This window comes from Schistosoma haematobium, chromosome 1, assembly GCF_000699445.3.
Source record: "Schistosoma haematobium chromosome 1, whole genome shotgun sequence".
In the NCBI taxonomy this organism is placed as follows: Eukaryota; Metazoa; Platyhelminthes; class Trematoda; order Strigeidida; family Schistosomatidae; genus Schistosoma; species Schistosoma haematobium.
In genome coordinates this window covers 87888528-87910637 of record NC_067196.1, presented here as the reverse complement: position 1 = coordinate 87910637, position 22110 = coordinate 87888528, and the positions used below count along the sequence as shown (strand labels likewise).

The window sequence follows — 22110 nt, the reverse complement described above, 5'->3', positions numbered from 1 at the left end:
ATATCACCCGCTATGTCGCCTTTAAAGTCAAGTTTCAGATATAAGGTCTTTTTACTGACCGTGTCGCAATGTCTTCTCTTTTTAATACTTTGTACGAGGTATTTTTTGACGAAATTATCCGGATAGCCATTATTACGTAATGTGTTCTTTAGTATAACTATTTCTTCCTCCACACTGTCTTCAGAACATAATACCTTGATTCTGTGGTTGAGACACTTAACCAAATTTATTTTATATTGCAGAGGTGTGAAGCTTTGGAAATGGGTATACTGACCCGTCCATGTACACTTTCTAAACATATTTATTGAATGACCTTTCTAATTTGCAAATATTACAATTTTTCGAAGTATATATATATCGTAACAGATGCAAACGCTCACCATTTTTTTTAACACATAACATTGTCAAACTCATTAAAACATGCCTTATTTTTGGCCTTTGTAAAATATTATAATTATGGACTTATAACTGTAGAGCCTGATGATGAAGTTATTGAAAACAATTGTTCGCTCAAATTACTTTTAGTTAAAGTAGACCAAGAATGGTTTATGGTGCAACAAGTACCCAAAGCAAGGATAACCACAAGAAAAAATCACAGCCCTTTTTGAAACCATATGCCTTTAATAAAGATGCCACTGTTGAGTGTACCAACGAATGAAGAGAAAATGCTCAGAAAGACATGGTTTCGCAAAAATACTGACCAATGAAGAAGTTGATGTGCTACAAAGTCTACACAAGGTCAGGTACGGATAACGGCCTTGAACGAAGTAGAAGCCTTCGCTTAACGAGGGTACGTATCTGGAAACAGTGGGTCACCGGTGACTTCAGGTAGGAACCTAGGTGTATTTTGCGATACAAAACAAAATGTTCGTAAATTATAATCAAACACTGACCTGAGTCCCTAAGAATTAGTTAAGTTTCCTACACAATTAGATTATCCTGGAGCAGCAATTTGCATTTAGAGGAGGGAGAAGAGCATCGCAAACATTCTGGCAGTGTTGCCCAGTGCTACCAAAAGATTCTGCATTTTATCAGCATCTTCACCAAACAGAACTATGTCATTTGTGTACTCTGAGTCGATAAGTGGACCTCCTACTATAGTAGGAGATCAATTCCTGAAAATTCAGTCGACCGGCAAGTTATTTCCATCAGTATGTCTATGATGAAGTTGAAAAAAATTGGAGATAGTGGACAGCCTTGTGAGACCACTTGATGTTGCAAAATCAGGTGACAGTTCGCCATAAGTTATGACTCGAGTGGTGGTGTTCGACTAAAGAGCCTTCACAAGGTCTACGTACTTCTTAGGTACACCTTTCAATGACAGACACTGCCACAGAACTTCTCGGTCAACAGAGTCAAATGTTGCTTTTAAGTCAAGAAAAACTACCATTGTCGGATGCTGATACGTATGTCTGTGTTTTAAAACCTGATGAATGGTGATTATGTGGTCGATTCAGCTACGACCAGGGCGCTTATTTTTCCACTGCTGTTTGTATGTCTTTCCGAGCAACATCTGGGTCAGCCTCGTTTTCAGAATCGCCTAAATGTAGCCTCCGTTGTTCATGGAATCTACTTTTGGCTTTCTCGTTACTGAGTTTAACTCGAATGGTCTTAATGTGGTTTTCTTTCATCCACTGAAGCACAAACATATGCGTGCTCGTATTAAAGCATAATCAGAGTCTGAATATGCGCTCCAAAACAAGAAGAATTCTCCTGTTGAGCCTCCAACGATGAGTGATGACTGTGAACGAAACCATTCTTTCCTCTTATTTCCCTTGTCCCAATAACTAGGGTTTAAACACCGGTTTCGTAGATGAAGCTTCTTAATTTTCATCCAGTGTATTCAATCCAATTACATTTGTTTTTCGAGTTTACATCAATAAAACATTAAAATATTTGAACTGAGTCTTTGTCATCAACACAAACCATTAAATTGTATTAAAATACCATGGATAGCGTTCACACTGAATAATTTACTGTAACCAAATTTCAACCTAATTGACAATGGTTTGGTTCTCATGAACTGTAATTTGAGATTGCATTTCCTCATTAATCATGTAAACAGGTCATTCTGAATACATTTTCAAGGCTGTATGTACCATCATTTAAAGGATTTAAATATCATGTCCTTTTGTGATGTGGTATCAAATAAGATATAATAATGCAGATTAATGTACTTTAAAGGTTAATGGTAACTAATCAATGTCTGCAGAAAAGCTTTTAGTTATATGAGGAGAAATTCGATTGTCCCACTTTTACTTAAAGCTTATGTTGATAATTTTGTCCAGGTGATTAATAAAAGCTTCACGATTAAAACATCCAGCTCAGAAAATTGAAGTCCGCCAAGAATGTTCGTTATGCTCAAGTTGGTTATATTAAGCGGCATTTCTATTTATAGTCTACTAAAGATGGGAAATAGTCTCAAATGATGTAGTAATATGAGTGGAAGTGATGTTTTTCGAAGTTGAGTACGAGTAATAAGCTGTAGGTTTAATCCATGCTCCATTTATGTTGATTTGGCTAACTGATAAGTTACACTATCAACACAAAACATAACTTCCAATTATTATTCAGATATATGCTGTTACTGAATTAGTATAATTAAAAAGTGGGTAATTAATTGAATTGTTCTTACTCATTGGTTATGTTGTGTATATATATATATATATATATATATATATATATATATATATATATATATATATATATATATATATATATATATATATATATATATATATAGTTCAAACCCTAATCTTTCCTATTACTACTTATACTTTTACTACCTCTACCACTATGGGATTTCAATGGACAACTGCATCTCTGTGCCAATGTGGTATGGCGACTCAAACTGATGTACGTACGTACGAAGTTCTACGTTGTTATTGACTGACTGAACAAGGTGGTCTGGGGCACTGTTAGAGGTATAAGGGTGGTTGTGACTTCTCGGCTGCTCACACCGTGGGAGAATATCTCTTAAGTGACCTGCAAAAGAAGCTGGATTAGTGGTTGTTCCAACGACTTGGGAACGTCGCTGCAGAGTCCAAATTATAACTGCTTGAGGCTGGTCGCTCTCAGACATTTTATGTGAGGTTTTTGATGTGTTAGCTCCAAATAACAATAGGCCTTACTACCGGATATGGAAATCCGTGAGCTAAGGTTAGGTGTGACAGTTTAGGGTCATCCTTTTTCAACTTCTTCCATCTGTTATCACAAGGCAGCATTGCCGCAGGTACCGGTTATCCGGGGGAGACTCCTTGCTACTGTTGCACCCCTCCACAGTCAGCAATACAACTTCTTTCTCGGACATTAAGTTGATGCTTTTAATCTTACCATTCTCCTACCGACTTGCCTGGCGTAGTGGGACCTAAAGGAGCATGTGTCTGAGCCAATATAGTTCTGTTGTGTCGTCACGATAGGCAATCTCGATCGCGACGTCAGGGTAGCAGCTACGGTCGGGATAACATCTAGTTAGCTAGTTATGTTTTTCATAACCACTTTGTTGTAATTATTGCACTCTGTGAAAGCATCATATTATAGTTAGAAGTAATTATAAAAAATTCAAAATGCGCATGGTCAACTTCGTACTGATCGACAATATAATTATGTTCTTGACCACCTTAGCTTTATTCCTTTTATTTTCTTACTAGATGGGTTTAACTAAAAGAATTGTATCTCCAGCTGATTTACGTCAGTGGACTTCTTCTATCGCTTGTAATGAGATTCTTAACCTAATAAATAGTGTCAATAGTAAATTGGTCTCTCGTCCAATCCAGGATAATTTGAAATCTTCTAAGGTGTTTTGGAAGTTACTATTATAAATGTAACTATTTCAGGCCATAATGTTGGTATGTGAAATGCTTGACAAGTTACAGCAAGCAATTAAAGATTACCCACCTGAGGAGCAGCCGCAGAGATTTGGAAATAAAGCATTTAGGCGATGGTTTACATGGCTACAAGAGAATGCCATTGAGATTGGTTCAACTATTTTTCATGATCATGGTACCACAGATTTCACTGATCCACCAAGTTAGTTCATTGTAAAACTAAAATATTAACTTCATTTGTTTTCTTATTTCTACATATTGATTTTTTTAAATACCTTTCTTTGGGTATTGATGTGAGTTTTGTTGTTCTTAAAATGATTATTTTAAAAGTTTGGTGTTGGTCCTAGTTGGACTGACTTTCTGTTTTCTATGTTTGTTAATTTTTGACATTATTACTATATTTTAAGCTTAAATCTGTATACCATTTTCTCCATTGTATACATAGATTTAACAAGTTGCAGGAATTTATGTTTTTCTCCGGAGATTTCGCTTCTTATTTTTAATTTTTTTCATATTCGTCTTTTTTAATACTATATTTTGAAGGACGGTATCCTTTGTAAGGCCTTACTTTTATTAGTACTTATGTCATTTTCGCAGTTTACAAAATTTCATGCTCATTCTTTTGTAAATTATCGATCCGAACTAACGATAGTGAGTGAAGTAGTTGAGCGTGTCGACCGCTTTACTTATCTAGGAAGTTTCATCAGCCCTTGTAGTCTGGTGTAGAACTGAAGTTCTACGTCGTCACTAACTGACTGACTGAAATTATCGGTGAAATTAATTCCATAGCAGGATATTAGAGCGTTAACCTACCTTATCCACTCGAGAAATTCAATATTGTGGCAAACTGTATATCTAATTCAAAACTGATATAGTTTAGAAGATGTAAACTAGTCATTACTAGCTCTAATTCTTATAGTCACAATAACTTTCAACCATATTCGACAAATGAAAAGATTAGTTTTTCAAAACAAGTCATTGATGTCACTTACAGAGTGGTAGTTTTGTCATGCAGAGTTGTTTTAATTTCTCACAGTGCTATTAAAGATACCAATATGCGAATTTATTAACTTCAGTCTCAGAAAATATATTTAATTAGATATTGGCTCAGTTTTATATTACATTGGTTCACTGAATGAACGTCCATGCGACTCACCAATTGTTTTAAGTTGAAAAATATTTTCCTGTTACTTTATCCATAATACTTCTTTGACTTTAGGTCATTTGTTTCTGGTCCCAAAATGTTATTTCTGTTGATATGCGTTTTTCGCTGAATGGCTTAAACACGTAAATCCCAACCATTAAATTATAGGCTTAAATCTGGCTCTGTCAAGGGCAGACGAATGATATTTTGAGCTTTCATCTAACAAATGCAATTCAATGTTAAGTGAACGCAATTATAATTATGTACCAACTACTAAAAACCATACTGTTGAAATAGAGCGAATATTTTACAGCATAATTATGACTAAAATGGTTTTGACACGTAAAAAATAGCTCCATTTAACGGTTTAAAAAAGACCACCTCGAAAAATTATACCGTTCGCTTTAAATAATTGTACAACAGATACTTGAAAGTTAAGCATAATTAAATTCTTCAAGTAAATATGCTTACTTTGTCACACATCTTTTGCCTTTAAATTCTACGTTCCATTGTAGACCATAACTTTCTGGCAAAGCTGATACTGTTAAGATTAAATTTCTGGTTTCTACCCGATGGTTACTAATATTGCAATTTAGAAAGTACATTCTAATTTAACTGCAACTTGAATATCGTCTTATTTCAAGTAATAACTCCCGCCCTACAGCCCCTAATTCGGCCGACCTCAAGAAGAGTCCGCTTTTCATTCCGATTCTATCATACCACCGCATAATTTTAATTCTTTTTAGAGAATCTCCAGTTAATACCTTAATTTGATAGTGGAAGTTTCTATATAAGGGAGTTGGAAAACCTGGTACATATGAGATCTAGGATTAAAAAGAATTAATAAATGACTACTGACTATCCTAAAAATCCATTTACTAATATGGCTTCACTGCTTTTTTGGATTAAACCTATAAGTCAGAGGCTTTGGGATGTGATCTATGCAAGCCACGCTTGGTTAGAATCTCTAATCAACATTCATGGGATTCATTTTTATTTTAACTTGTACTATGAGTACATTTATTCAAGGAATTTTTCTTAACGTTAAAACCTCAAAAACTCTGTACAATCTATCCTTTGTTTTGAATATTTTATTATTAGTTTTTATGTAAAAAGTTAGACGATGTAATTTACTAACATGTATTACCTTTACATTTTAATTGTACCATTTTCATTCAGTGTTATACACCGAAGCAGTTGACGAAGTTTCTGGTTATCTAGTCGAATCATTTGGAAATTCAACACGTATCGATTACGGGACTGGTCATGAATTGGCTTTCTTAGCGTTTTTAACTTGTCTTTTCAAACTGAACATTCTAAAAACACAAACTGATTCTGGTGCATCAACTATAAATGATCTCCTAGCTGTTGGGCTTGTTGTAATGCCAAAGTATCTAGTATTAGTTCGTCTGTTACAAACAACATATCGTATGGAGCCTGCTGGCTCTCATGGTGTATGGTGTTTGGATGATTTTCAATTTGTACCTTTCATTTGGGGCAGTAATCAATTGATTGGTAACTGGTTGCTATTTTTTTAATAAGCATAGTATCGTATAAATAATCTGGTCGTAAGTTCTTACTACTATAAAATTTGTATTCAATTGTTAACTTGAAAAGGCGATAAATTCTTAAAAGTACATTTTATTACTCTATTTAGGTCTGCATACCTCCTCTGGTAAACACAGGTATTAAACTATACAAAGATGGAGAAATAATACATATAACCCATTAACAAGCATATGTATATGTAGTCGCCTTTAAGTTAGACTTTGGTTTTGTGTGGATATTTGTGTAACGCTGTTACCTGACTATACAAGTCGAAACAGGTGGGAAAGGGTTCGAACTTGTGACCTTATTGTTAAAGTTCAAATGTTTTAACCATCACTCTTACTTATTGAATAATGTTCCTTGATATAATATATGGCTACTGTAATTTCAACATATTAGTACTTCACATTTAGTAATAAATTGCCTGAAACATCCGAACTTCCAATAATATTATATAATATTTAGTAGCTAATTTATGAAGGGAAATTTCATCCACAAATTTAACTTGGTTTTTTTTCCCAACTCATTTCAAAACTTTCAGGCAGTCAGCACAATCCTACCGTGATAACAGATCGTGATGTTGTTGAATTGGAGAAAGATAAATACCTTTTATTTTCATGTATTTCTTATATTCATCATGTGAGTAGTTTTAATTACTTATTGTAAAGGGTCTGTATGATCATTTTTGTTATGATTTCACTTGGCAACCAGCAAAGAGTGTATAAAATCCCATATTCTATGTTTAAGACAGAAAAATTTTCCTGTGGAAAAATAAATTCATCCATCCCAACCCTAGCTTCTACCTCAACAAGGCATGTGAACTTGTTAATCGTGAAGACTCAATCTAGCTACATTAGCTGGAACACATTTTCATTAATTTCTTGTCATACTACGTTGAAAAAAGGCTGTAAGAAGACCAGAAACAGCAGATTTGTAATTCAGTGGTAAAATTTACTACTGTTTATAGTGTGTAGTGACAGTGAGTTATTTCTTACCATGCTCACTGTTGGTACTGCCTTCTCGCAGATAGAAGGGTAGATTAGAGATCGACTGCAACAATAGCACACCTCATCAGGTTGGCTTCAGACCTGGTCGTTCCTATATCGACCACATATTCACCATTCATCAGGTTTTAAAACACAGACATACGTATCAGCATCCGACAATGGTAGTTTTTCTTGACTTAAAAGCAACATTTGACTCTGTTGACCGAGAAGTTCTGTGGCAGTGTCTGTCATTGAAAGGTGTACCTAAGAAGTACGTAGACCTTGTGAAGGCTCTTTAGTCGAACACCACCACTCGAGTCATAACTTATGGCGAACTGTCACCTGATTTTGCAACATCAAGTGGTCTCACAAGGCTGTCCACTATCTCCAATTTTTTTCAACTTCATCATAGACATACTGATGGAAATAACTTGCCGGTCGACTGAATTTTCAGGAATTGATCTCCTACTATAGTAGGAGGTCCACTTATCGACTCAGAGTACACAAATGACATAGTTCTGTTTGGTGAAGATGCTGATAAAATGCAGAATCTTTTGGTAGCACTGGGCAACACTGCCAGAATGTTTGCGATGCTCTCCTCCCTCCTCTAAATGTAAATTGCTGCTACAGGACTGGCCTCCATCGACAACTTCACTTATCTTGTTAGTCTGGTCAGCCCTAATGGGTTGGTGTCTGACGAAATCTCAGCACGGATTTAGAAAGCTCGTTTGGCTTTTGCCAAATTATGCCACCTATGGCGAAGGCGAGATATCTGTCCATCAATTAAGGGACGGGTATACTGCGCGGCAGTTCGTCATGTTCTACTTTACGGCTGCGAAACGTGGTCATTAATGGTAGAAGATACTCGTAAGTTACTAGTATTTGATCACAGATGTTTCAGAAATATTACTCTCATCTGCTGGGATCACCGGGTAAGTAATAGTGAGGCTAGACGTAGGGTATTAGGGAGTGATGGTAGATCAGTTGATAAGGTTGTGAATCTTCATCGACTGAGATGGTTGGGTCACGTGTTACGTATGCCTGAACACCAATTACTACGACGCGCCATGCTGAACAGTGTTGAAGATGCTTGGGAGGAAGCTATTAGCGGCCAAATCAAAACCTGGCATCAGTGCTTGAATTCACTAACTTCTAGTCTTAGCCATGTTGGTAGATGCAGACTACTTGATTGGGGTCCGCGTGACTATCGTAACTAATGGATAGAGACTCTGAGTGACATGGCTCAGAATTGATCACAATGGTGTGGGTGTATACACTCTTTGTCTTCCCTTAAACTATGAGATTAAAATCGCTTCATATCTTTCTTTCTACGAACAAATTCTTTCTTCCTGTACTATATCCTTATATGTAATCTCTCTTTTATATATTACCACCATTGAATTAACTACTTCTATGAATTTGGTGTTCATTTTGTTGTGCTAATGAGGTGTAACAACTTGGACTGATGCATATATGTGCCTGGTCCTACATTGTAGCTAATTGAGTGACTTATACCTGACCCTTACCCCACGGATTTTCATTGAAAGTGGTAAGGTTGAAAGTGCACCGATATAATTATATAAGAAAGTTTGTACACATGGCCGTGATTTTGATGGGGTTTTGTTCTCTGAGCTGGATGGTTTGGTCGTGGAGCTTTCATCGTTCCTCTGAACGATATCATCAGCACAAAGTTCGAATAGAAGTGAAGTGTTCGAATTTCTCCACATGTGGTCCACAGCTTGTCCTGTACACCTCAATATTGATTGGTTCTTGTTGACCTTAAACCTGTCATTGTTTATTTCTTTATTTTGGTTGTATCCCCCATTGGTTTGATTTTTGTTTCTATGTTTGTTCATGATTTTTCTGATTGGTTGATAAATTTGATCGATTTCAATGTGCTTGTTGATTGACTTAAGTGTCAAGCTTCTAAAAATTCTCTGGTGTTTTTGGAGTTGCCTCTATACAAAATTTCCACATTCTAATGTGTCCGCCGTTGTCCATGTGCTTTGATATAAGTGAGGACATATCATGGCGTTTGACTGCTAATTGATGTTCATGCAGGCGAAGATGAAGAGGGCGTCCGCTTTGTCCGATTTAGTGTTTTTCGCAGTAGGCACAATTTTTTTTGTAGATGGGAGATACAACTAAAACAAAGAAGTTAACAATGACAGGTTTAAGGTCAACAAGAACCAATCAATATTGAGGTGTACAGGACAAGCTGTGGACCACATGTGGAGAAATTCGAACACTTCACTTCTATTCGAACTTTGTGCTGATGATATCGTTCAGAAGAACGATGAAAGCTCCACGACCAAACCATCCAGCTCAGAGAACAAAACTCCATCAAAATCATCTATCTGAGATACAAATCTTCTCCACCACATGGCCATGCCTTAGACAGATGTCCATTGGACCACTCTTTTATACATGACCTTCATTTTTCTAGTTTATTTCATATCCCTCAAGAAAATGTAATAGTAAAGGAGTGTTTCGTTGACAGGCAAATCAGATCTAAGATAACTGCTCTTGGACTTTAGCGCGAAATTAAGAACACAACGGATAGCTTATACCTTATTATGAATTTGTATTTTATGGTTCAACTTTAACGTAATGTTAGTTGGCCAGTGGTTTAATACTCCCCGTCTATTTTTGATGTAAAGCATGGCTTTTAATCGTTACATTCAAGTTCCGAGTAATCGTTCATAGGGTAAAGTCAGACATTTTATAGAAAGGCATCAATTTTGAAGTCATGGCTTGTTGATGTGAAACTTTTTGACAGTTACTCACCTCAGACAATGAACGAAAAGTTGCAAAAGTTCATTGATCGATCGAAGTCAGGTATTAACACCGTTGAATGCCGGCTCAGTGGTTTTGAGGTAAGGTGTTCGCGCGCTAGACCGAGGCTCCTGTGTTGAAGTCCCGTGTGCAGGATCATGGAAGCGCACTACTGGGGGGTCTCATACTATAACTGAACGTCTGTCCAGTGCTTTCAGGTTTTCAATAGTGGTCTAGCCTAGATCGACTCGCGATCTCAACTGTGGAGGTGCATAATTTTCAGTTTTCATTCATAACATCATCGTAAAATATCATGTGACACTGTGTTGTAATAAGATTCAATTCCAATCATACTGGTACACAGTTGCGTTCATTTTTTGTAATAACTGCAGTGCTGAATATAAGACTCTGAGATATGTTTTATTGATGTGTGAGCTAGAATTATAATGATTGGTTGTTTGCTTAGTCAGACTTGTACATAATCTGACAGGCGTTAGATGAGTTATATGCTCTTCAGTCATTATTATTGACCGACTGTTAATTGTTTTTGGATTGTGTCTGATTGTTATCGGTTTTGGTGTGGAAATATATTTACGTTCTAATCAGGCTAATCACGTGTTCTTGATCTGAGTTATGTTAAAGTCCTATAGAATAAACACTGGGAGAGAATCTAGTGTAGATATTCGTTTAAGGTAAATTCACGTCCCATACGTGTAAACGTGGAGAACCGAGCGTTATAACACTTATCTATTCCTTTTAAGTTTCTTTTTCCAATCATTTACATTTATTTTTGCTGATTTTCTCCTAATTGTGCTGATTTTAAGTGTGACATTTTAAGTGATAGAAAGTAGTTGACAGGAAACCTTGGAACTAGGTTTTATTCTAGCTGATACTTATCAATATAGTGTACCAGTAATCTTGAGGAAATTCAGTCAGTCAGTTAGTGACAACATAGAACTTCGTACGTACGTACATCAGTTCGAGTTGCCATACCACATTATCACAGAGATGCAGTTGTCGATTCAAATCTCGTAGTGGTAGAGGTGGCAAGAGTATAAGCAGTAATCGGAAAGATTAGTGTTTGGAGATGTTATTCAAAGAGTATCATACAGTGAAATAAATTTGGAAAGAGAAGAAAAGAAGGGATATGAAGTATTCAGAAGATTAGAATTTGGGAGAACATATAGAGTGGATGCACCTGCGCCATTGCAAACGATTTTGAGTCATGTCATTCAGGGTCTCTGACCATCGGTTGCTATCATCTCGCGGTCCCCAACCAGGTTGTCTACACCTACCAACATAACTCAGTCCACTTGTCAGTGACTTCATGGATTTTTGCCATGTTTTGGTCTGGCCGCCCCTAGCTTTCTTCCAACCTACTCCTATACCATTGAACATCGCACGTCGGGGCAGTCGGTGGTGATTGAGGAAATTAATGCTATGTGTGGTATTCAAACCCACATAATCCAGATTCTCAGTCTGATACTTTAACACTGAGCTATTGAGGCTGAAGTGTCAGCTAACACAAAACTTGAGTCCAGAGTTTCCTTCCGACCATCTCCAACCAACTAACATCTCAACATAATGCACACGACGTTGGGTCACTTAAATTAGTGGCTTCATTGCAATTTAGTTGATAGAATCTGCTCAGCGGTAAAAGATTAGATTAATGTAACATTTTTCACTACACAGCAATGCGTCAATTGTGAAGTGTAGCAATTTTGTTTAATACGTAATTTTGTACATTTACGTTTAATATTTTGATTTATGTTTGCTCATATTTTATTAAATTGTTACACGTTGAAGTGTACTTTCAAATATATTTGTTGGTGGTAGGGAGAGCTTATGATGACTTACTCTACCAGTTGTTATTTATAATGTGGCATCAAAAGAGAATGTAAATTCATTCATCGTTAAAAGGACTCTATTTTGTTCACTGAAAACATGTTGGTAGGTGTAGACTACCTGGTTAGGGACCGCAAGATGATAGCAACCGATGATCAGAGACCCTGAATGACATGACTCAAAATCGTTTGCAATGGCACAGGTGCATCCACTCTTTGTGCACCCAAATGCCCTGGTATGACCGAGAGTGGAGTAGGCCTGCCATCCTTCTCGAAATGCTCTCACACGGCCACGCGTATACAGCCTCTGTCAGGAAAATCCTACTCACTGCCTTCACGTGGAGGGGGTGTTGTTTACGAAAATGAGAGGACAAAAAGCGGATGTCCGGCGCTTTAACCGGATCTTAAACCAGTGGTGCACATGGGCTCCAGTGTCCTGAGGGAACCAATGGCGTATGAACCAATCTTGATCACCGGCTACCTTAAGACTGGATCTCCTTACGATGCTCCACTGCCTTGTGGGTTAGACTTTTAGGTCAAAGGCTCAGGGTGTGGCCTCCTAAGAAAACCACCTACGGCTTATGCCAATATGGGCCATCTTTGGCGCCTTCTTGATGTTAGTCTGGCTGTAAAAGATCGGATCTATAACGCGTCGGTGAGAGCAGTTCTGCTCTGTGCTTGTGAAACCTGACCTCTCCGAGTTGAGGATTTTGGACGACTCTGTGTTTGATCATCGTCGTCTCCGAAGGATTGCTGACATCCAGTGGCAACACCATATCAGTAGTGCAGAGGTTCGGCATCGTGTGTTCGGGTGCAGAGACGATAATCCAATTGGTGTCACCATCTTGACACATCGACTTCGGTGGCTTGGACATGTTCTACGAATGTCGTCCCAGAGAATTCCACGTCGTGCGTTATTTGCTGACTCTGGGACTGGTTGGAAAAAGCGGAGAGGTGGTCAGTGTATGACATGGTGTCGTGGTATGAAAGAAAGCTGCAAAGGGCTAGCCTGTGTTGGCCCTTGACGACTCCCTGGCTGGGGTCCGAGAGATGGTGCGACACAGTGGCTAGAGACGTTATCAGATATGGCTCAGAATAGAAGCCAGTGGCGATCCTGCTGTCACCTTCTTTTACTTCCTTCATAAAAAGTGGTTGTATCTTCCCTAAACTGAAAGGATTCTTCCGATTGTACCTTTCCGTTTCCCCCATTATTATTATTATTATTATTATTATTATTATTATTATTATTATTATTATTATTATTATTATTACACTGCCTTACACTAATCTGGTCATTATTGTTCCTCTTTTTTTTCTTTTACGTCCCGTACCTTGTTTTCTCCCCATTCTCATTGTTTTATGTGGTGCATATGTATTTGGTGCTCCCTTGTACCAATATTTACGTGTTCAAATAAATATTAATAAATAAATTCTAATCTTCTGAATTCCTCATGTTTCTTTTTTCCTCTTTCCAAATTTATTTCACTGTATGATACTCCTTGAATAACATCAAACACTAATCTTTCCGATTACTGCTTATACTCTTGCCACCTCTACCACTACGAGATTTGAATCGACAACTGCATCTCTGTGATAATGTGGTATGGCAACTCGAATTGATGTACGTACGTACGAAGTTCTATGTTGTCACTAACTGACTGACTGAAAACTTCATCATGGAATACACTTTTATGTAAAATCCAATTTTTGAAAACTATAAAAATTCTCAAATATTAAATTGTTAAATTTCCCTTAATTTACTACTAGTGTAAAACTGGTCCATTTGAAGAACATTCACATACGTTGTATGGAATTAGTGAAGTACCGAAATGGGAAAAAGTTAATTCTGGTTTAATTAAAATGTATAAAGGTGAAGTAAGTTACTTTTATGCTCAGCTCCTCATTTCAGTTGATTTATACTGTTTGAATTGTAATCAATGCCTTTTATTGATACATTAGTTATATGTTAAAGCAAACATAGATTTTATCGGTTGGTACACAGGATTCAACATAACTTGCTGTGTAAACGTCAATATTTTTTAAATGTTGATTACTGTGAATGATAAACGTGATCTGTCCTTTTCTTCTCAATACTGTCTAGCCAGACTTAAAGAACATTCTGATCAACTAAAAAAACTACGTTCCAATAGTTGCATATATATATTTAACCTTTGGCTTTAAGGTGATAGTTCCACACATTGAGATGCACTCAAATCAATGATCAAATTATCTTGCTAGAATCCTCTGTAATTCCTGTGAATGTACTCCGAGAGAAATGAGTACATTCTTGTCATTATTTTCTTTGATCCAGTTAATGATGCATTGCTAAGCGCTAATCAGAAAAGCCAGTCACATTCGAAGGCCACTCCATTTACTTTGGTATGAGTAAACTAATAGTTGGGACTTCTTTTTGTCTCCAACTACTTAACAGTAATTAATTAATAACCGTATTCAGATTATAGTAGGCTTATTAAATACTATCTCTATTCAATCCGTAGTTTCTAATATCTAACTTTTGTTTAGTTTAATCATATTTTCCCATAGCGATCAATCTCTCAACTTGATTCTCTTTATTTTTTTAAAATAATTTTTAGGTTTTAGAAAAATTTCCAGTCGTTCAACATTTTCTATTCGGTAGTTTATTATCATTTGATAGAGTACAAAATAGTAAACCTTTGGGTGGTAGTGGAATAAATATTGGTGGAGGTTTTAGTCAACAAGGATTTATTCCTTCAAATATTGATTCATTTATAAAACCGATTTCATCAACAATCCAGCAATCAAATCAACACGATGAAAAATCGTAGAGTTACAAATTAAAAGTTGATGGATTATACAATAAATATTATTCTACATATAATGATAAACTCGACTTTTTTTTTCTCTAATTAAGTCGTAATCTTCTTCTTTTTTATGGATTGCTTAGCAATTTTCGATGAATTTTATCTTGTTCACATAATTGATCATGTATATAGATGCTTGCAATGACTATAATTTTCAACGTTGACTTTTTTGTTTCGTTCATAAATGGTTTCGTAATACAAGTTTGAAATTGGTCATAGACAACGTAGGATCTAACATGAATGTGTATCAGCTCGAGCTGCTACACATCAAATGAGCACAAGTGAGAAAATTAACAAAATGAAAAGTAGATGAAGATAAATAATATCAATGTCCGAGTGATGTCATAGAATGGAAGTATAGAATAACACTAAGCTTACTGATTTTTTTAAAAGATGATAAATACTGAATACAACTGCGATCGATCTCAGGACATACCACTTTATGCCTTAAACTATAGGTTACGAATAATTATTCGTTCCAATCCTGGGATTCTGAATCTCTCCACTCGGATTAAACCAATAGTTAGTGATAAATATATTTTTGTTATATCCCGATGAATAGAAAAATTATATTTCTGACGTTTCGTGACTTAATATAGTTAGTTGTTTCACAGACTTATAATATGTCCTGGTTTGGCTTCGGTTAGTGTGATTTTACCATATTCGTGTATTAACCAGCGTATATATATAACTCATAATGATTCATCAGTCACTCAATGCCACCTTTCTAAGATGTTTATCTAATTAGGGGAGTCTTATTAGAACCTATCTACTTGATGCTGTTGAGAAGTTGGTGACCTTCAAATAACATATGCTCTATTCTAATTTTTTTTCATCACTGTTAATCATTCTCTCCATCGACGTGAACACCCTCTATGACGTTAGTTATTATTTTCCAAGATTGACTTTAATATTCGCCATTGAACTTCAGAGTTATGATTACTATTTTAAAGTATTGATAACTAATCATCGATACGTTTAATTGGTTATTTAATCCATAAACCTACCATTGGGTAGACTTCTCGACCTTGAGTATGCGGATGATATTGTCTTACTATGCGATAATGCCCAAGCCATGCAATCCGCACTTAATCAGTTGACAATCACTGTCCGTAGGTACGGTATGTGCTTTGCACCTTCGAACTGCAAAGTACTTCTACAAGTATCATCATCATTTCATTCTGTTGGAAAAAGCGGAGAGGTGGTCAGTGTATGACATGGTGTCGAAGTACGAAAGAAGGCTGTAAAGGGCTAGCCTGTGTTGGTCCTTGACGACTCCCTGGCTGGGGTCCGAGAGATGGTGCAACACAGTGGCTAAAGACGTTATCAGATATGGCTCAGAATAGAAGCCAGTGGCGACCCTGCTGTAACCTTTTACTTTCTTCATAAAAAGTGGTTGTATCTTCCTAAACTGAAATGATTCTTCCGATTGTACCTTTCCATTTCCCCCATTATTATTATTATTATCATTACTACACTTCTTTACACTGATCTGGTCGTTGTTGCTCTTCATTTTTTCTTTTGCACTCGTTACCTTTGTATCCCTCCCCATTCTCGTTGTTTTGTGTGGCGCATATATATTTGGTGTCCCCTTTTACCAATATTTATGTGTTTGTAATGTCGGCTATTATGTTAAGCCCATATACCTTATTCTAGCCTACGGACAGCTCAATCTATTGATTCTAGTTGAGTCACATTCTGAACTTGTTAATTATTCGCTTATCAACCTTGACTGTTTTTATATGATCACGTAAGTTTGTGTACACTTCTTATCCCATTATTCATCACATGTCTGTAACTTATTTTTGTGTGACTATAAATGTTGATTAACGCTTGGTTAAAGGGGGAGTTGGCTTACCAGCCATCTCCACTGCCCGTCGTTTTGCTTTGTTCTATTCCATTCGCTTCATATACAAAATATATGTATCCAAAGGTCCATTCTCGTTATTTGACTTATTTAAGTAGATGATTATATACGAGGATAGGCGATAACAAGCATTTATACGATCTACTTGGAGTCAGATCCCGGGCCACTAAAGTGGAGAGCCCGTCAACAAACATCGTCCGATCTAAATTATGACGAAATACAGGGCCCCACATGTTCAAATATATAAATATATTACACAATTTACAAACGTGGGCATAGTTATTTAATTTGTGATATACTGCTAAGTGTAAACTGTAATAAAGTATTCCAAACAAATAAAGTAAGAATAATGTTAAAAGATGAATTGTCAATCAGTAACGGATAATTTCAATGGTTGAGACCATGAGTCAATGGAAACTAGACCATCATTGAAACCTGGCTCCAAGAGGTATTTCCTGAAGTTCTAGTGAGACGCAGTGACCTATGAAGTTCAACTGGGTCTATTGTGAGATAGTAACTCAATGAAGACAATGGTGGATGTGTCGCTCAATTTCGTGAATTAGTTGGAGTTAGACAATAACACCGTTGGATGCCGGCCCAGTGGTCCTATGGGTAAGCGCCCGCGCGCAAGACTGATAGATCCTGGGTTCGGATCTCGCGAGGCGGGATCATGGATGCTCACTACTGAGGAGTACCATACTAGGACGAAACGGTCGTCCAGTGCTTCCAGGTTTTCCATGGTGGTCTAGCTTCAATTGACTCATGATCTCAATCACTTAAATTACTATAATATTCACAAAAACCCTTCTGATATGAAGCAACGAACAAATTGTGTGAAATGTGCAAATGTTTATGGACTAAAGTTTTGAATGGGTATTCTTATTATAAATGCTTGAGGTGATAGTTCTAGAATATTAAGATGATTTTATTACGCAATGTGATGGAATTTTTAGAAACTTGGAAAAACAAGCATATGAGTTTAACTTAATAGATCGTGATTACCAGTAATCGAAGTAAAGCGAGGTCTAAATGTCATCAAAACAACAGAAGATTAACTACTAACATTTCGGATACAAAAGTCAGGTATAAGCCCTTAAACTGTTATACCTTCTAGGAGTTTTAGCAACGTGGAGTTGGGTTGTCTACTGATAACCTTGAACGAATTCATTTGAATAACGTTATGCCTGTTAAACTAGTAGGCGGTGTACTACTGGACTTTGTAAACAATTTTCCCAGTCATGTTTTTTTTAAGTACGCTCATTAAAATGAGAAAACCGTTTTCCTGTCCTTCATGTTTCGTGTAAATTATTATGCAGTTGCAGGCAAAATATGACTGATATTCATCTGGTTTTGTTTGTGTTATTAAGCACAGGATTGTGTAAAGTGAGATCTACTTCGCAGCAGAGAATGTGTTTCTCAAAACTGCTTTTAGTATTTTATGGATTTTCCCGATTATTTGGTCACCTTCGAATGACGGTCGGACAGAAACTTTCTTGTCTTCGGGATTTTTTCTCCATGGATGTTTTCGGGTTTGTATTATTTCGTTTTACTTTGGTGTTAGGCGCTACATTTCTTTATAATTGATTGAGGGTATCCATTTTCGCACAAATAATTATTTGCGGAAACACACTGGATCTTGTTTAGTGAACATGAATATTTGTCTAGAAAGCATTCATCTACTGACATTTTTAATCAGTAGCTCAAGTTTTTCGTATCATTTTTCACTATTCATTTGGTGATGGCTAAGGATTCGTTATGCATGGAAATTTCCCATTGTATATACCTTCCCAGTCATGAGTTGAAGTTAAACTACAACAGATTATTAGAAAGAAATTCTCCAATACTTTTCTTTGTTCAAGTTTACTACCTAACTTAGTTTCTGCAATATTTTGTCAAACTATATTGACTGATCAGTGATTGATAACCAGTCTCGGTTGCTGACCGATTGCAATCGTTTATATTTTAAGTGGTAAAACTCTATAGATCTGGTTTTATTAGTTCCGGCAGAGAGTAAGAGTGTGGCAAAGGGTTGTCTTTTTTTGTAGATTGACTACATGAATTAGAGATTAGGTGTATATGTAAATACAGCTAAATGTAACATAATTTCTCTAACTACTTCTGCGAGCGTGTAAGTGTACTTGAAAAACAATCGTCTGTCAATATCGAATATTCTAGTTTTTTTAGTGGTTTGGCTAAGATGTGCAGTTTACAGTTGAGTTAAGTGCTATGAATCCGGTGTTTGTCTTGCTGTGCTAATGTGGTGTGGCAACCTGGACCGATGCTTGTATGTGCCTGGTCCTACTTTGCAACTGACTGACTATTTAATAATTTATATTTAATGCCTAGCGACGGTGTTGTCTTAGGTCTATCCGTGATATAAACTACAAAAGATAATGATTGAGATCATGGACCGATCCCGTTCGTGGACTTGTGGATGCGCACTGCTGAGGAGTCCCACAATAGGCGAAACGGCCGTCCAGTGCTTCCAGGTTCTTTCAATGGTGGTCTAACATCAGTCGTTTTATGATCCCAATCAAAATCTTAATTATCCCCATAACCCCATACTCATAGAAAAGATGAGTTTCCGTTCAATGTTTTGGGACAAAGCTTGCTTTATCGATCATGGAAAAAAATGAACCAGTAATGTTCATAACTTTTTAATAGTTAAACATTTTGGAGAAAGAAAAGAAAATTGTTTGAATGATGAAATAATTTATAAAACTTTTATTTATCTCGATTAGAAAGGGTTTGAATAAGGTAATTATAGTCAGTCAGTCAGCTACAACGTAGGACCAGGCACATATGTGCATCGGTCCAGGTTGCCATACCGCATCGGCACAACAAGATGAACACCGGATTCATAGCAGTGGTTAGGTCAAAGGTGGTAATAAATAAGAGGAAGATTGCATATAGATATAGAGATATAACGATCAAATTAAACATTTATAGCAGATTAAAGACATATAGACCAATGGTTATGTAATTGTATCATATCTAATCAAAGAATTAGTAAACTATTCCGATAACATATCCATTTAATAATAATTACGCAACAATTAATCGATGTATTTTAGAAACATTTTGTAAAGAACTTCTGTTATTTCCCACTCTGTAGTGTTGTGTGTCAATAATAATGGTAAAGAGAGTCAGTGTACAAAGTCATTTTACTTGAATATTTGAATGAGAATCTTCACTTTATTTATATTCGTAATTTTTAGACTATCAAAATAATTCATATCAGAAGGGTTTTGTGGATATTATGGTAAGTTCAGTGGTTGAGATTATGAGTCAATTGAAGAATAGACCACCATGGGAAACCTGGAAGCACTGAACGGCCGTTTCGTCCTATTGTGGGACTCATGATCTCAATCATTGAAATTATCATAATATCCACAAAACCCCTTCTGATAATGATCAACATATGCTCACTAGTGACTGGCTTGAAAAGCTATTTCCTGGAGTTCTAGTGAGAAGCAGTGATCAGTGGAGTTCAACCAGGTTTGTTGTGAGATAGTAACTCACTGAAGACAATGGTGGATGTGTCGCTCAATTTTGTGAATTAATTGAAGTTAGACATTAACACTGTTGGATGCCGGCTCAGGTGGGCGGGATAAGGGATGCGCACTGCTGAGTTGTCCTGTGCTAGGATGAAACGGCCATCTAGTGCTTCCAGGTTTTCCATGGTGGTGGTCTAGCTTCAATCGACTCATGATTTCAACCAATGAAATCATCAAAATAATTCCTCATCAAGTTGAATTATTTTATTGCTGGATACAAACCAACAGACTGTAGTGTGAGTTACTATGTTAAGCCCACATAGCTTATTCTAGCTTTCGGTTAGACCAATTTATCCGTTCTTCTTGAGTCACGTTTTAACCTTGTTAATTATTCACTTATCGACCTTGACTGTTTTTATATGGGCATATATGTGTGTACACTTCTTATCCTATTCGTTATATGTCTGTAACTTATTTTTATCTGGCTATAAATATTGATCAACGCTTGATTAAATGAAGTTGGCTCACATGCCTTCTCCACTGCGTGACATTTCACTTAGCTCTCTTCTATTCGTTTCGTCCCTCTGATTGTCTGTTCAAATCAATGATTGTACAAAATATACATATTATCGTATTTGACTTATTTAATTCCGTTATTCACCAACGCGGATTAATTCGATAACTATTCACGAGAATAGTCAGGCTGTATATTTCAACAGCAATCATTCAATAGTGATCAACATTATGATCTAATTGAATTCAGATCCCGGAGCCACAAAAAGACCATCCAGATGACTAAATCAAATAAAGAATAACGGCTATTTAAAGGAGTTCTCTTTAGAAAACTTTTTTTCTAAAGAAAACTGTATTAGAAATTCCATAGGTTGAAATAATGAGTCGATTGAAGCTAGACCACCATGGAAAACCTGGAAGCACTGGACGGCCGTTTCGTCCTAGCATGGGACTCCTTAGCAGCGCGCATCCACGACCCCGCACCTCGCGGAATTCGGACCCAGGACCTACTGGCTTCGCGCGCGAGCACTTAACCACTAGACCACTGAGCTATCATCCAACGGTGTTAATGTCTAAATTCAACCAATCCACGAAGTTGCGCCACCGTACACCTGTATTATTTTTCATGAAAATAAGTAATCAATATGATGATCACATTTGAAAGGTGCATTCTAAATTGAATTGGCTTGTGATTGAGATCATGAAGTGATTGAATTGGTTTCACTCATTATTGGGTATGGATCGATCAAAGACATTAAAAATTGTTTTTAATTGTTTCACAAATATAAAAATTCATTTAAAACAGAAATAAAATAAAAAAAATAATCAGATCACTTTGATATTTCTATTGTCCTTAATCACGTTCAATTCTACATAAATATTCAATGGAATTTATAATGTTTTACGGTTATTTTCATATTTTAACAGTTATGAGGAAGAGATTTATGAGATTAGCTGTTACCATGATCCCCCCTCCAGCCAAACATGTTGGTGAAGACTAGTAGGTCCTACTGGAAAGAAACATGCCACATTGAAGCACGTCACAACTACCGGGGTTAGAATAGCTGTTTTTGCAATCGGTTGGAGTTTGCCCCGTAGGGAGAAACTCCATACATTCCATGCATCAATTTTGTGAATTTTTTGTCGTTTTTTCGATCCAGGCGTAATTGTGCTATGATTCTATGTGGGTTTCATAATCAGTGGGTGGGTATATGTACCATGAAATGATACTAAATAAATAAAAAAAATTAGAAACCACAAGGGATT

At 36.5% G+C, this 22110-nt stretch overlaps 1 protein-coding gene across 2 annotated transcripts; it reads left to right on the top strand.

Moving 5' to 3' along the window:
• Nucleotides 1-564: 564 nt before the first annotated feature.
• On the top strand, nucleotides 565-21703 carry PPP2R4_1 (Serine/threonine-protein phosphatase 2A activator). 2 transcript variants are annotated; one of them, XM_051209954.1, is made up of 8 exons: nucleotides 565-828; nucleotides 3651-3797; nucleotides 3837-4029; nucleotides 6151-6486; nucleotides 7061-7158; nucleotides 13892-13999; nucleotides 14719-16717; nucleotides 18202-21703. In XM_051209954.1, the coding sequence occupies exons 2-7, from the start codon at nucleotides 3651-3653 to the stop codon at nucleotides 14929-14931; spliced, it is 1095 nt and encodes a 364-aa protein (XP_051075439.1). In that variant the 5' UTR covers nucleotides 565-828; the 3' UTR covers nucleotides 14932-16717; nucleotides 18202-21703. The 2 variants fall into 2 exon arrangements, with proteins under 2 accessions (XP_051075439.1, XP_051075438.1); XM_051209953.1 differs by having other exon boundaries at nucleotides 3651-3848; nucleotides 3889-4029; nucleotides 14719-21703.
• The last annotated feature ends 407 nt before the right edge of the window (nucleotides 21704-22110 follow it).

Excerpts from the sequence above, each read along its gene's own strand:
- PPP2R4_1 (XM_051209954.1), top strand. The coding sequence starts at position 3,651 with ATGGGTTTAACTAAAAGAATTGTATCTCCAGCTGATTTACGTCAGTGG. Across the intron at positions 4,030-6,150 it reads AGATTTCACTGATCCACCAA|TGTTATACACCGAAGCAGTT; the intron begins GTTAGTTCATTG and ends ATTTTCATTCAG. Across the intron at positions 14,000-14,718 it reads TTAAAATGTATAAAGGTGAA|GTTTTAGAAAAATTTCCAGT; the intron begins GTAAGTTACTTT and ends AATAATTTTTAG.